At 33.5% G+C, this 13,360-nt stretch overlaps 1 protein-coding gene and 1 pseudogene across 1 annotated transcript; both read left to right on the top strand.

Moving 5' to 3' along the window:
• Positions 1-1,011: 1,011 nt before the first annotated feature.
• LOC107931578 (pathogenesis-related protein PR-1) lies at positions 1,012-1,500 on the top strand. The gene has a single exon (XM_016863496.1). The coding sequence runs from the start codon at positions 1,042-1,044 to the stop codon at positions 1,438-1,440; it is 399 nt and encodes a 132-aa protein (XP_016718985.1). The 5' UTR covers positions 1,012-1,041; the 3' UTR covers positions 1,441-1,500.
• Positions 1,501-10,612: 9,112 nt separating this feature from the next.
• Positions 10,613-12,776, top strand: LOC107931576 (flavonoid 3-O-glucosyltransferase-like; annotated as a pseudogene).
• Positions 12,777-13,360: the final 584 nt, after the last annotated feature.

The raw sequence follows: 13,360 nt of genomic DNA, 5'->3' as shown, positions 1-13,360 counted from the left end.
TTTTCATTGTATAATTATATAATTATTATTTTTCTATATAAATAAATAAGTTATTAATTAAAAAATAAAATTAAAAACTTGAAAATAACATGTTTATTAATTAAAAAAATTTAAAAAATAAAATAAAAAATGAGCTTGAAGCAACATTCATTAAAAATGTATAAATAAACATGGGAGAAGATTCAAATCGTAAAAAATGCAAGCATTTAACCAACAAACCAAAGAAGTTAAGCTATCAAAAGAAAACTTATTTAATGTAAAGTGTTTTCTGAAGAACCAACCGTCTAAATCACTAATTTTTTTCTAAAGTTACTAATTTTTCCTAACAATATCCATCAACTTATGAATAATTAATTCAAAAATATTTTGATAATTTTGAATATTTAATTTAGCACTAGGAAATTTAGGTATTGTTTGATTGACCATTGAAAATATTTTCAATGATTTAAGTTTTTGCAAATAAAAACAATCTGATAGGATTTTTTTATAAAAAAGAAGTGGGAAATAATAAGTAGATAAGAGCTACTTATCACTTAATGTAGAATATTTTTAATTAATTCCATTTCATTTTATTTATTTAATATTATATTATCCTATAAGAACTTTAGGTTTAAAATTTGATTTTTGCTTAGAATAAGGTGAAATATTTAAATATGATGATAATATGCGCTAACACACTCGAACCCACATCCTCCTGCATAAGCAGCAATACTTATGCAAATCAAGCTAAAACTGAATTATAAACTGAAAATTTTGTTTTAAAAACCTTGACTCCACAACAACAAATGTGGCAATCATAATCGAACATGCTTGCCATATCCCATACACAAGCTATCTCCTTATTTATATAATAAGAAAAACAAACAAATTAAATAGAACAACTCTTTCGTATTTTATATTGTGAGAATTTGTACATTCCACTAACACTCCTAGTCCTTGATGGAAAATTCTCAAATGAGAGTCTGCAATGGCGCCATCATTGTTTTCGTATTGTTATTCTAAACCACTGAGGCCAATTACCTCAGCCTGGTTAACCAGTTCATGGCTCCTCAAAATGCTGCTCGTGCCGCTAATAGAATGCCACCATTGGTGTGGGATGAAAGGCTCGCACATTATGCTCAATGGTATGCTAACCAAAGGCGTGAAGATTGTGCTTTGAGGCACTCCAATGGACCTTATGGAGAAAACATATTTTGGGGTGGTGGTGATGGCTGGATGCCTGCCGACGCGGTTGCTGCTTGGGTGTCCGAGAGTAAATGGTACAATTACTGGTCTAATTCCTGTGCCGGAGGGCAGGAATGTGGGCATTATACGCAGATAGTGTGGAGCAGTACCAAAAGAGTTGGGTGTGCCAGGGTGGTTTGTGATGGAGGAAAGGGTGTTTTCATGACTTGCAACTATGATCCTCCTGGGAATTTCATCGGAGAAAGACCTTATTGAATTTCAATAATGATTTGCTTTCATGAAATTTTTGTAACTGCGACTTATGTGAAATAAAAACTGGAATATTGATGAGCTTTCACATTTACAGGTATGGGGTTTAGTGTGTATTTTTATATGCTACACCTTTTTAGTCATTTTGCTATATCAAATTTGAGCTTCGCAACAAACAAATAGATTTTTTTTTATCGGATTAGTGTGTAACAAAGAAGTTAAATTTGTATTGCTATTGATTGTATCTACTGAAATACATATTTCGATAGTAAATCAGAACAACAAATTTTAGGTTCCATTTTTTGTATAAATTTTGATCATACTAGTTACAATATGGTTAGTACAGAAAAATCGTTTTTATTTTTATATTTCTCATTTATTTTAAATTTTTTGAATGGTAAATTGTTATATGTTAAGTATGAGATGATATTGTCGCTTAATGTAAGAAATCACTTCAAACAAATTGTCATAAATAACGACTCAAAAACTGTTGCTAATAGATCTAGAAACTCTATACCGACATACAAATGGGCTATTCCAACAGGAAAATAACCGTTACTAAATGTAACGTCAGTATAGATTTTACCAACGGGAAATGTGACCATAGAATAGGCACCAAGGCCTATATCGACAGTTCAAGCATATCATTTGTTGGTATAGACATCAAACATATAGTAATAGCTCTTAGGAAATTCCAATTATATCCCTAGGCATACAATGACAGCGTGAATAGTTAGTAAAAAGTGTATTAATTCAGATATACCGACGGTTGTTCTTGCATCGGTGTAAAGTGAAATTCCAATTATATCCTGGAACGTATGGTAATAGTGTGGACCATCAGCATAGGTCCAATTGCTAATATTGTAATTTAATTTAATAGTGTTAATTTTTCATCAGAAGAATTAAAATATCAATTTATTTATAGCCTTAATTCAATATACAAACATAATCTAAATAAAATCAAACAAAACCAAATACACCAACCCAATATAGTCCAAATACATAATTATAGTCTACATATATTCCTATGGAACATAATTACACTATAGTAGTATAAATGGTCTGATGAAGACAATGGTTACACTTTGACGACGCCCTCCATCAACATTTCTTTACATAAATGATCGAACACCTCTTTTTGTTCACAGCATTTTACCTAAAACTCATTTCACAAACCATCTCATGTCATTAATTTGCTTCATCGTGTATATGATTCAGAACATGGAGATAAAATGAGAGGCAGCGGGCTTACCCTTTTAATTGGCATGTTGCCAGAATTCAGACACTTTTAGAATTAAACATTCAAATGCGGCATAAATGCTCAAAACTGTAATATATAAAGTGTTTGTTATAATAAACGCCGATAATGGTGGTAGAATGATCCTAAAGTAATAAGATAAGAAAAGAAAAATAAGAATACATTTTTTACGTGGAAACCTTTCGGGGAAAACCACAAGCAGAGGAGGAGAAATTCACTAATGTTGAAAAAAAACGAAGTATACAAAAAAAGTTTCGACTACATCTATTTAAGGGTTGAAAAAACTTTGTTCTAGTCAAAGTTAAATAGAAAAAAAATAGTTCTATACGGATTCAAGTTGTGCTGTATTTATTTATTCAACAAGTGACAGGATTTTGGTTACAATCCCCAACAGTGGTCATAGTCAAAACATATCTAAACTAAAATCTCCTTTATCAAATGATTCCCTCAATGACTCATGTGCAACATTTTGAATAATAATATATAATAATAAAAGGTTAAGAACTCCCAAATCAAAATTGGATTTCTTGACAGGATCTGTAATGGCATGCTTCAAAACTTCAAAGACCACTTACATGCTCCCCAAAGCAGTCCCTCCATCATAACACCTCTTACTGCTTCTTCATGTTTATCCCATGGTTTAATATCCAACAGTACCGAGGACTTGCGAGCTGAGAATGAAGAATAAAATCCCAAGTTAAAATTGTCAACTTAGAACATAAAGAAAATTTACAAGCATTAGTTGACATGCGTAATAAAAACAAGTTAAAGGACTCACATTCTGTCTTCTTGGCGGAGGCCAGTGGCTCTATCTGCGTTCTTCTGCTACCTTATTTTCCTACTTGGTCTCTTAACTAAACAGATCTACATCATCGTCATCGTTATCCTCAGCAACTGCAAGAGTATCATTCAAAGGGTGAGGCGATTGATCTCCTACGGTTGGTAGTGATGAAGCGTCAAGTTGTACATCATCTCCAAGAACGCCACATGCCAATCTCTATCAAAGTACGACGGTGGTGGCTATATCAATGACGGTGACAACGTTTCCTCTTCATTGCTTGATGAAGACAGCACCCTAACCCTCGTGTTTTTTTTTTCTTTTTGTTAAACAACAACGAGATCCACAAGCTTCATTGCTTGATGAAGACGGAGGAAACGGAGAAAGAAAAGGGGAAATGGCAAAATGAGAGGAGACGAGAAAGGGATGGGCGATGTGCGATTAATATAAAAACAACATTGAGATTAAATACTTTAGCGATACATAACGACGAAGCCAGATAAATTTTTTAAGGGGCCGAAATTAAATTGTAATTTTTAATAGCCTATATTTTTATAATTTTTAAAGAATTAAATCAAATTTTGTCATTTTTAGGGGGCCAAAATGTAATTTTATCTTTACTAATTTAAAATTTTTACATTTTTAAATTTTTAAAGGGCCTAAATAGATATTTTTTTTATTTTAGGAGGATCGGAGCCCAGCCAACCCTCTAGATACGCTACTGGTGATATGAGACAAAAAGAAAACAATAAAATGAAAACTTAAATTCCCACGTATAGTCGTGTAGGTTTTAATAGAAATAATAATAATATAATAATACTAATTTATATGTACAATTTTTCTAAAAATAGAAAACACTAAACCGGGGTAAATTAGATAAAAATATGACTTTTAAAAAATATTTAGTAAAGTATGTCGTCTTTTCTCATATTTAGGGATATGAGTTTATTTTAGAGAAGGAAACAGTTGAGGTGTCGGAAAGCATATTCTATAAAATGTATTTTCTTTAATAATTTGACACATCACCTCCTTTGCTCATATACTTAAATGTTTATGGTTTATTAATTGAACCCTGAATTTATTTCCTTTCCTACTCACGTATGTATTTTTTATTTCATATTATTTTAAATTTTTTTTTAAAATTTTTAATTAATGTTGTTAATTAATAAACATATTATTTTCAAGTTTCTTAATTCATTGTTTTAATTAATAACTCTTTTATTTATATATACAATCCACCTACTTTGCTTAATATTTTTTGAAATTGATATATTCTGCTAATTTAACTCATTAAAATGGTATTTAAAATAAACAACGAAAAAAAGATTTAGGGTTAACTAATTTTTTGGGAAGATAAAATGAGTTAGGTTTTTTTTTATTTAAGTGTTAAATTTTAAAACCGGATGGAACAAATAAAATAATTAGTAGGTATAAAGTGTTTTTGACTAGATTATGACAATTTAAAAAAGAAATTAGAGATTTAGGTCGATTTTATCATATATATATATATATAGGAAAGTAGGCTGATTTTGGTGAGAGAAATAAAAAACGCGTTCAGCGGGACGTGTTTTTAATTGAGGTGGTAGAAAGCGTGTCCTGTTTTCAGCTGAAAACTCGTCTTTTTCCCAATGGTAAAAAATCCAATGGCAAAATTTTTTTCCAATGGCTAATTTATTTGCTATATAAACCCAAGTCATTTTCTGTCATTTGCATTCAAATTACATTCTCTCAATTCTCTTAACTATTTAGTTCTCTATTTTTCATTCAATTTCTCTCAAAATCTTGTTGTTTTAATATTATATTTGTAATTTCTTTGATTTTAATTTATTTTTATTATGGAAATTTCGTTTATTCGTTTGGATAACAAACACATTTCCGGCGTCCAATTGTAATTGGTAAGAAAATATTTTTAATTTTTTAATTTTAATTAAGTCCATTATTAAGTTGTTATAACATTATTAATTTTATATTTTTTTATATTTATATAATCAGACCGAAAATCAAAATTTAGAGACTTACACACATAATTTAACTACAAGGGCACCGCATGTTATTGAACAACACTTGCAAGAGGCGGGATTCTTGCACGTATCTTGTATGCTCGGAGGATTAAATTGGATCCCGCACTTATCAACACATTGGTGGAAAGATGGAGAGTCAAGACACACACATTCCATCTTTCGTGCGATGAGTATACAATTACACTCGAGGACGTAGCTTTACAACTCGGTTTATTGGTGGATAAGCCAGTCATTACGGGGTCAGTGAGCATTGGCAATTGGAGCACAATTTGCGAGCAACTATTAGGCAAGGTGTCTGACAAGTTTAGTGGTAGTCGGGTAGGGATGAAATGGTTGGAAGACAATTTCAATTATATCAACAACTCAGTGAGTGCCATTGAAATAGAACAATACGTTAGAACCTTCATCCTAAGGTTAATCGGGGGTCTTCTAATGCCTGATAAATCTTGAAATCTAATACATTTAATGTGGCTACTAAAACTCGTTGACTTGAAAGAAGTGGGGCGACTCAGTTGGGGATCAGTTGTATTGACGACATTGTATCGAGAGATGTGTTGGGTGACAGAACCATAAAAAATTAAAATCGGCGGTTGCATACTCCTTCAGTCATGGGCATGGTACCGGCTACCATTTTTACAACCCCGAGTAAACACCCCTTATGTATTCCTACTCGTAATAAGGAAAGATTTACCATAGGTAATATAGTTATCATAATATTTTTTAAATTATTATATTTTTTAAACAACATACTATTTGAATAGGTCGAACAATGAGACGAGTCATGTAGGTATAGCAGATGATCTCGAAGATATCCGACTACTATAAGATCAACGATAAGAAGCTCACGTTAGTTTTGAATTTTAAATTATATAATATTTACGTAAGTATTTGAAATTTAGTATTAGGTACCTAATAAAATTTATAATTTCGTACTATAGTTTGAATAGATGACATACGTTAATCCGAGAATTGAAGAATGCATCTCGACCAAATTTTTGGTCAATCACAATATATAGCATATCAAGGTGCCATTGATAGTTTTTGCGACAGTCGATATGCACGAATCCGGTCGAGTGATGCGCCAGTTTGGGTTTAGGCAAAATATTTCACCGTCATCCCATGACACTAAAGAACAGCACAATATCAATTTGCGGGGAAGAACCGGTGAATATTAGGCGAAATTCCATGCCAAGTATATCTACATTTGGTAGCATAGGTACAATTTCTTATCTATGCGCGAACCAATTCTCCAATTGGATTTGGCAATGTAACAACCCCAAAACGAGTCGAACGACCGACAACCATTTCAGCTTCCATCAGAGAGTTTTGAATCACGAACTTGGCTTAACTAATACGGTTGCATATTGTTATACATTTCATACATTTTTCTATCACCGCACTAAGATACTCCTTAACTCAACAACCATATACAACAGTTTGACATAAAAAAAAAAGACAGGGGAATACCAAGATCAACGAGTAGTCAAGCATATGATGCCCCGATATGTACACATTACAAAACAAAAAAATAAGGCCTCAAAAAGAAATTGGGTCCGCAGTTTGGCTGAGTCCCTCCGAAGTTCGAGTGTAGGATGATATCTGAAAATTAGGAGACACGAAACACATAAGTTCAAAATTATTTTTTTTTTATCTTTTAAGTTATCTATTGGAGCAAGTCTAGTAATTAATTCTCTGCATTCTGTAGGCCCATTAAATCTACTCCATACTCAGGACGATGATCGAACTCTCGACCATTGATTAAGGTAGTCAAAACTTTTAATTTAAAACCTCCTACAAAACAGTACAGACTACAACAATTCTCTCCAAAATTGTTCAATCTTATAGTAGCTCTTGCACATTTTATGAACATCACCACATTAGTAGCCCACGACACGATATGGGATTTAGCACAACTATACAAAATACAAGGATGTCGGACCGATTACAATGTGAATTTGGGAAAATTAGCAAATCATAAAGATGAGAAGGTATGATTTGTCATCTTAGAGAATGCTAATGACTTCCTCATTCTTAAACTCCGATCAACCCTTCCGAACCTCCGCAAAGCCATTTTTCCACTTCTTCAAAATATCTTCCCTTTGTTTAAACTTTGATCAACACTTCTGAACCTCTGCAAAGCCATTTTCCATTTCTTAAATTATCTTCCCTCTATCAGTCCTTCCGAACCTCCACAAAGCTATTTTCGGCACACGGCCCACTTTTCAGATAACTCACAGAATACACATCATCAGGACAGCATTAATTTCCTACTTTGGGCAGCATAATACATCAACAATGCAGGTTATTTTAACAGCTATAAAGCATTTAACACATCTTGATTTTGGACAATGTAAGGGTAATACAATAGGGCACTAGGCAGCAAAAACGAAATCAATATGTCCTACTTTGGACAACATAAATCAGCAAATAAAACAGGGCATTAAACAACAATAACACCATTAATATGTCTGGCTTTGGACAACATAAATCAACAAACAAAACAAAGCATTAAATAGTTATTACACCACTAATATGTCTAGCTTTGGACAACATAAATCAGCAGCAATGCAAGGTATAAACAAGACACATTAACAACATAATTTAGACACATTAGCATAAAAATAAATGTTGAAAATCTAGCATTAGGACAGCATCACATTTTATTATTTGAACAGCAGAAATTTTTTCCTGCATAGCAGCTTAGAGAAACATGCAAATTAATTTACTAAAAGCTTAATTCAACACACATTACAGCCGAGTGTACACCGAATATCTTGTATACCAAAAGCACTAAGTTGAACAACTTAAACATGTCCTAAACGGACAGTATTCATCAACCGAAACAACAAGACTGAATCAGTAAAAATTTGAGCAATTAGAATTGACAAAGACCAAGAAAAGCTCACCAAAATTTCTCCCAACCGTCCCTAACTTCAAGCGAGCTCCTTCCCTCTTCTCCCTTAGCTAATGAAATCAATTTTTGGATTAAAAGAAGAAACACTTGCTGTAATCAACGGTTATTATTAGCCCCCTCTTTAATCCTATTACAAATATTTAATATTATTAGCCATGCACCTATTAGAAGAAGAAAACTAGCCCCTCATTATACCATAATTCACAACATGTAAATCACTCTAATCTCTCATTTGTAGAGGTGTTGAATTTAAAATAATTTATCTAGGTTCGATGACGTCTAAAGTTAAAGGTCATTAAAAATAAAATTTGGGTGTGACAACTCTCTCTCCGATAAAAGAATTTCGTCTCCAAATTTTTTTTCTTATTGAAAAGATGAGGATATTGTTCCTTCATGGAAGTCTTCCTTTCCCAGGTAACTTCCTTGACCCTGTGATTTCGCTAAAGAACCTTCATCAAATGAATTCTTTTATTTCGGAGTTCCTTCACTTCTCCAACCAAAATTTGAACCGGTTCTTCCTCATAAGAGAGGTTATTCGGTTCCACTTCTAAGGTCTCCACTTGAACATAGTGTGGTACAACCATTGGAGCCACTTGTTGGGTTGAAGCCGCTGATGAACCTATCTCGGTACCTACTTCAAGCCTTGGATTCCGGTGCGGTCATTTGGCCTCCTCGTACGGCGTGACATGCATTCCGAAGCGGTGGCCAATTCCCGAGCGAAATATGGTACATGAATAGGTAAGAATTCGTATATATGCTCCCAAATGTTGATATATTGCTAGTGAAATTTACGCCAATCTTTGTCGGTTCTCCCTCGCAAGTCGACCTTGTGCAGTGCTCCGATGTCTTGGGGTGGCGGCAGAATAGTTTGCCTAAACTCAAATTGCCGCATCACTCGATCAAATTCGTGCATCTCCACTATGGTGTAAACTATCAATGACACATTCAAGTGTCAATAATTGGGATTGACCACGAATTCGAACAAGATGCATTCTTGAATTCTTGAACCGGAGTATAACATCCATTCAAACTATAGTACGAAATAATAAAGTTTATTATATACTTAATATTAATTTTTAAATCCTTAGATAAATATTATATAATTATTTTTTTAAAAAAATTAACATCCGCTTTCGACGTTAATCTAATAGTATTCAGATATCTTTGAGCTCCTCGGGTAGTCTCACATAACTCGGGCTATAGTTCCATCTATTCAAATAATATGTTTTTTTCAAAAATATAATCATGAAATAATATTATGATAACTATATTATCAAATTAATTTTACCTTGTTACGAGTGGAAAAGTATAAGGGGTGTCGACTCAAGGACATAAAAATGATAATTAGAACTATGCCCATGGCTGCAGAAGGAGTACGCAATCACCGATTTTAATTTTTTGTGGTTGCGTCGCCTGACGCATCTCTCGGTACCACATCACCAACAAGGCTGACCTTCAACTAAGTCAGTCCACTTCTTTCAAGTCGACAAGTTGTAACAGCCACATTAAATGTACAAGAGTTCAAGATTTACCGAGCATTAGAAAACCCTCGATTAACTTCAGGTTGTACGCTCAGGCGTATTGTTCTATTTCAAGGGCACTTGATCTCTCGTGGAGATATTCAAAATTTTCTTCCAACAATTTCAACTTTATCGGGGTACCGTAAAACTTGTTTGGCACCTTGCCTAACAGTTGCTCGCAAACGACGCTCCAATCACCAGTGACCACTGATCCCGTAACGACTGGCACATCCACCGGTAAACCTAGCTCTAAAGTTACGTCCTCGAGTGTGACTGTACAATCACCGTATTGAAGATGGAATATGTGTGTCTCGGGTCTCTATCATGACTTAAAAAATTGAGTAACAATCAACAACATATAATCAATGCCATGATGGAATTTAAATTTTAAAAAAATATATGATGGGATTTAAATTTAAATTTTTATTATTTTAAGTTTATTAATTTAATTAAAATCATATTTAATTTTTATAAATTCCGTATAAAATTGTAACTTTTAAATTAACTTACTAATATTGGAACTTAAATTTGGACGTAACAATCCCTACAACTAACATTGGTTTCTAGAAAAATGAAAATGATGGTTGCATGTAAAAACCACATATTTCAAGTCCCAACGTAATGCAAACTATCAACCAAAACTTGTTTTTTCTTATTAGTTTAAATTATAGTTTTTCATCTAATTTTCGTAACTCACAAATCTTGGAGAAAAACAAATCCCCTCGCAGAATATTCAATGGAAGGTTACAGGAGTGCTTCTAAACACATAGCAGTGTTGGCTTTCCCCTTCGGCACCCATGCTGTCCCTCTTCTCAACCTCATCCGCCAGCTATCAGACGCCTGCCCCCACACCATGTTTTCCTTCCTTAGCACCCAACAATCCAACAACTCAACTTTTCCCAAAAATCTTGATAAAATCAAGCCTTTTAATGTATGGGATGGATTACCTGTGGGGTATAGTTTTAGGGGAAATCCTCACGAGCCAGTCGACTATTTCCTTAAGGCGGTACCTGGAAATTTTATGAAGGCTATAAATGCTGTTGTGTTTGAAACTGGTAAACCATTTGATTGTTTGATAACAGATGCATTTTATGCATTTGGGGCAGATATCGCGGATCAGCTTAACATCCCTTGGGTGGCTCTTTGGACCGCTAGTCCCAGGGCACTCTTCGTTCATGTCGACTCCGATATTATTCGTCACCATGTAGGAATTAACGGTAAAGATTCATACATATGATATAGATTATTAAAATGATAAAATTATATTGTTATTATCGTAAAATTATACAATTTAATTTTAATCTAAAAAAATTACTACTCAACCTAACTAGCTTAATAACTTTTGAATCCCTTTTTTGTGATAGGTAGGATATGGATGGTTTTTATTAGGTAGGTAGGTTTTAACACACTAGCTCATAAACTTACCAATTTCATGCATGAAAGAGAATAACTTTATTCTTGTTACAACAACAATTGGTCCAAAATCAATTAATTAAATTGACCGTGAAGCATATTAATTGCAATCTATAGGATTTTTGAAGAATTTACTGAAAGCTAATATATTAAAAAAACTTTAAACCTTTAACCTAAGACTTTTAGGTATAAAAGTTGTTGATTTTAATATTAAAATTACACTTTGTTACCTCCAAAAACAATTGGGTGCTGAACAAATATGAATATTCATAAATTTGCAGGTCCTAAAGACAAACCACTTCATTTTCTTCCCCATTTTTCTAGCATACGTGTTGCTGACTTACCCAATGGATTAACCTCCGGAGACATTGACGCCCCCATGCCGGCATTGTTGTATAAAATGGGAGTGTCACTGTCACGCGCCGCGGCAGTTGCCACAAATTCATACGAAGACTTGGATAATACAGTGGTAAACATGCTGAAATTAAGATTCAGTACGTTCCTCAACGTTGGTCCCTTCAATCTGGTATCAGTTTCCAGTTCCACAGTGGATGACTCGCATGGGACCTTGGATTGGATGAGCAAGCATGAGGCAGCGTCGGTGGTATACATCAGCTTTGGAAGCGTGATAACCCCACCACCCCATGAGCTACATGCATTATGTGAAGCCCTGGAAGAATGTGAGTTTCCATATCTTTGGTCTTTGAGGGGAAGTCCTGAGAAACAGCTGCCACTAGGATTCCTGGAAAGAACCAGCTCCAAAGGAAAGATAGTTCCATGGGCTCCTCAGCAGAAAATATTGGAACATCCATCAGTTGGGGTTTTTGTAAGTCATGTCGGATGGAATTCAGTCCTGGAAAGTATTAATGGATGTGTGCCAATGATCTGCAGGCCATTTTTTGGAGACCAACAATTGAACACTCGTACAGTGGAGGTTGTATGGGGATTCGGGTTGGGGTTAGAAGGTGGAACATTGACAAAAGAAGGAGCAAAGAAAGCATTGAAGTTGATATTGTGCAGCCAAGAAGGGAAGAAAATGAGAGAGAAAATTAGAGTTCAAAAAGAGCTGGCTTGCAAGGCTGTTAAACCCAATGGTAGCTCTAATGAAAATTTCAAAACACTGGTGAAACTTGTCTCTAACACTTACCACCAAGTTAATGCTTGATTAAAATATTGTTGACCAAACATCTTGAGGTTGGTAATTCCGGTCCAAGGCTTTCCTCTACCAACATTTCCTTATTGATTTGCTGTGCTTGCCCTAACATATACCAGAATTGGTGCATATGTGGGATCAGTACAATCATCATCATCAAGAAACAAAGAGGAAAACAAAATCCTAAATCGGTTTTTGCATATTTGAATTGTAACAAGTAGTTGTATATTTTAATAAAGAATAGTCAATCTTAAATTTCCATAAATAACATTAATGATTCTCTAATCTAATTATTTTCTACCAGAAATAAACAAAAATTTCAGATTTTTAAACATGTTAAAAAATATAATCCTTTAAATTTCGTATTAAATTTCGGATTTTTACATTTTTATTATCGTAAAAATAGACAATTTAATTCTAATTTTTCAAAAATAAAAGAACAAACCTTCCATTCTTGATAGCAAGAGAGCAAAACCATCTTCCCAATGGAAAATATCAAAGAAAAAAAAGGGAAGGGGAAAAAAACTTTTTAGTGAAGAAATAAAAGGAGAAATTGTGGGGGGATTGAATGAGATATTGCCAATTTGGGGATCTTTGATGGTAACCACGTAATAAAATCAATCACTTACATTACAGCACGTTTGGTTCACTAAACTGAAATAAGACTGTAATAGAATAGTCATTTTGTAGAAATGAAATAAGACTATAATGGAATTAAATAGGCATACCAATGGTTTGGTTAGATTTAATGGAATGAGTATTGTAATAGTATTTGTGTGGTTGGTTGAGAGGTATAGATATGTAATAGTAAAAAAAATATACTCGAATAATAAATATGCCCTTTAATAAATTAAATTTTATTTTTATTT

Source organism: Gossypium hirsutum, chromosome D04 (assembly GCF_007990345.1).
Source record: "Gossypium hirsutum isolate 1008001.06 chromosome D04, Gossypium_hirsutum_v2.1, whole genome shotgun sequence".
NCBI classification, from domain to species: domain Eukaryota; kingdom Viridiplantae; phylum Streptophyta; class Magnoliopsida; order Malvales; family Malvaceae; genus Gossypium; species Gossypium hirsutum.
This window is presented reverse-complemented; position numbering and strand designations above follow the sequence as displayed.

Coding starts and splice junctions, on each gene's coding strand:
- LOC107931578 (XM_016863496.1), top strand. CDS start 1,042: ATGGCTCCTCAAAATGCTGCTCGTGCCGCTAATAGAATGCCACCATTG.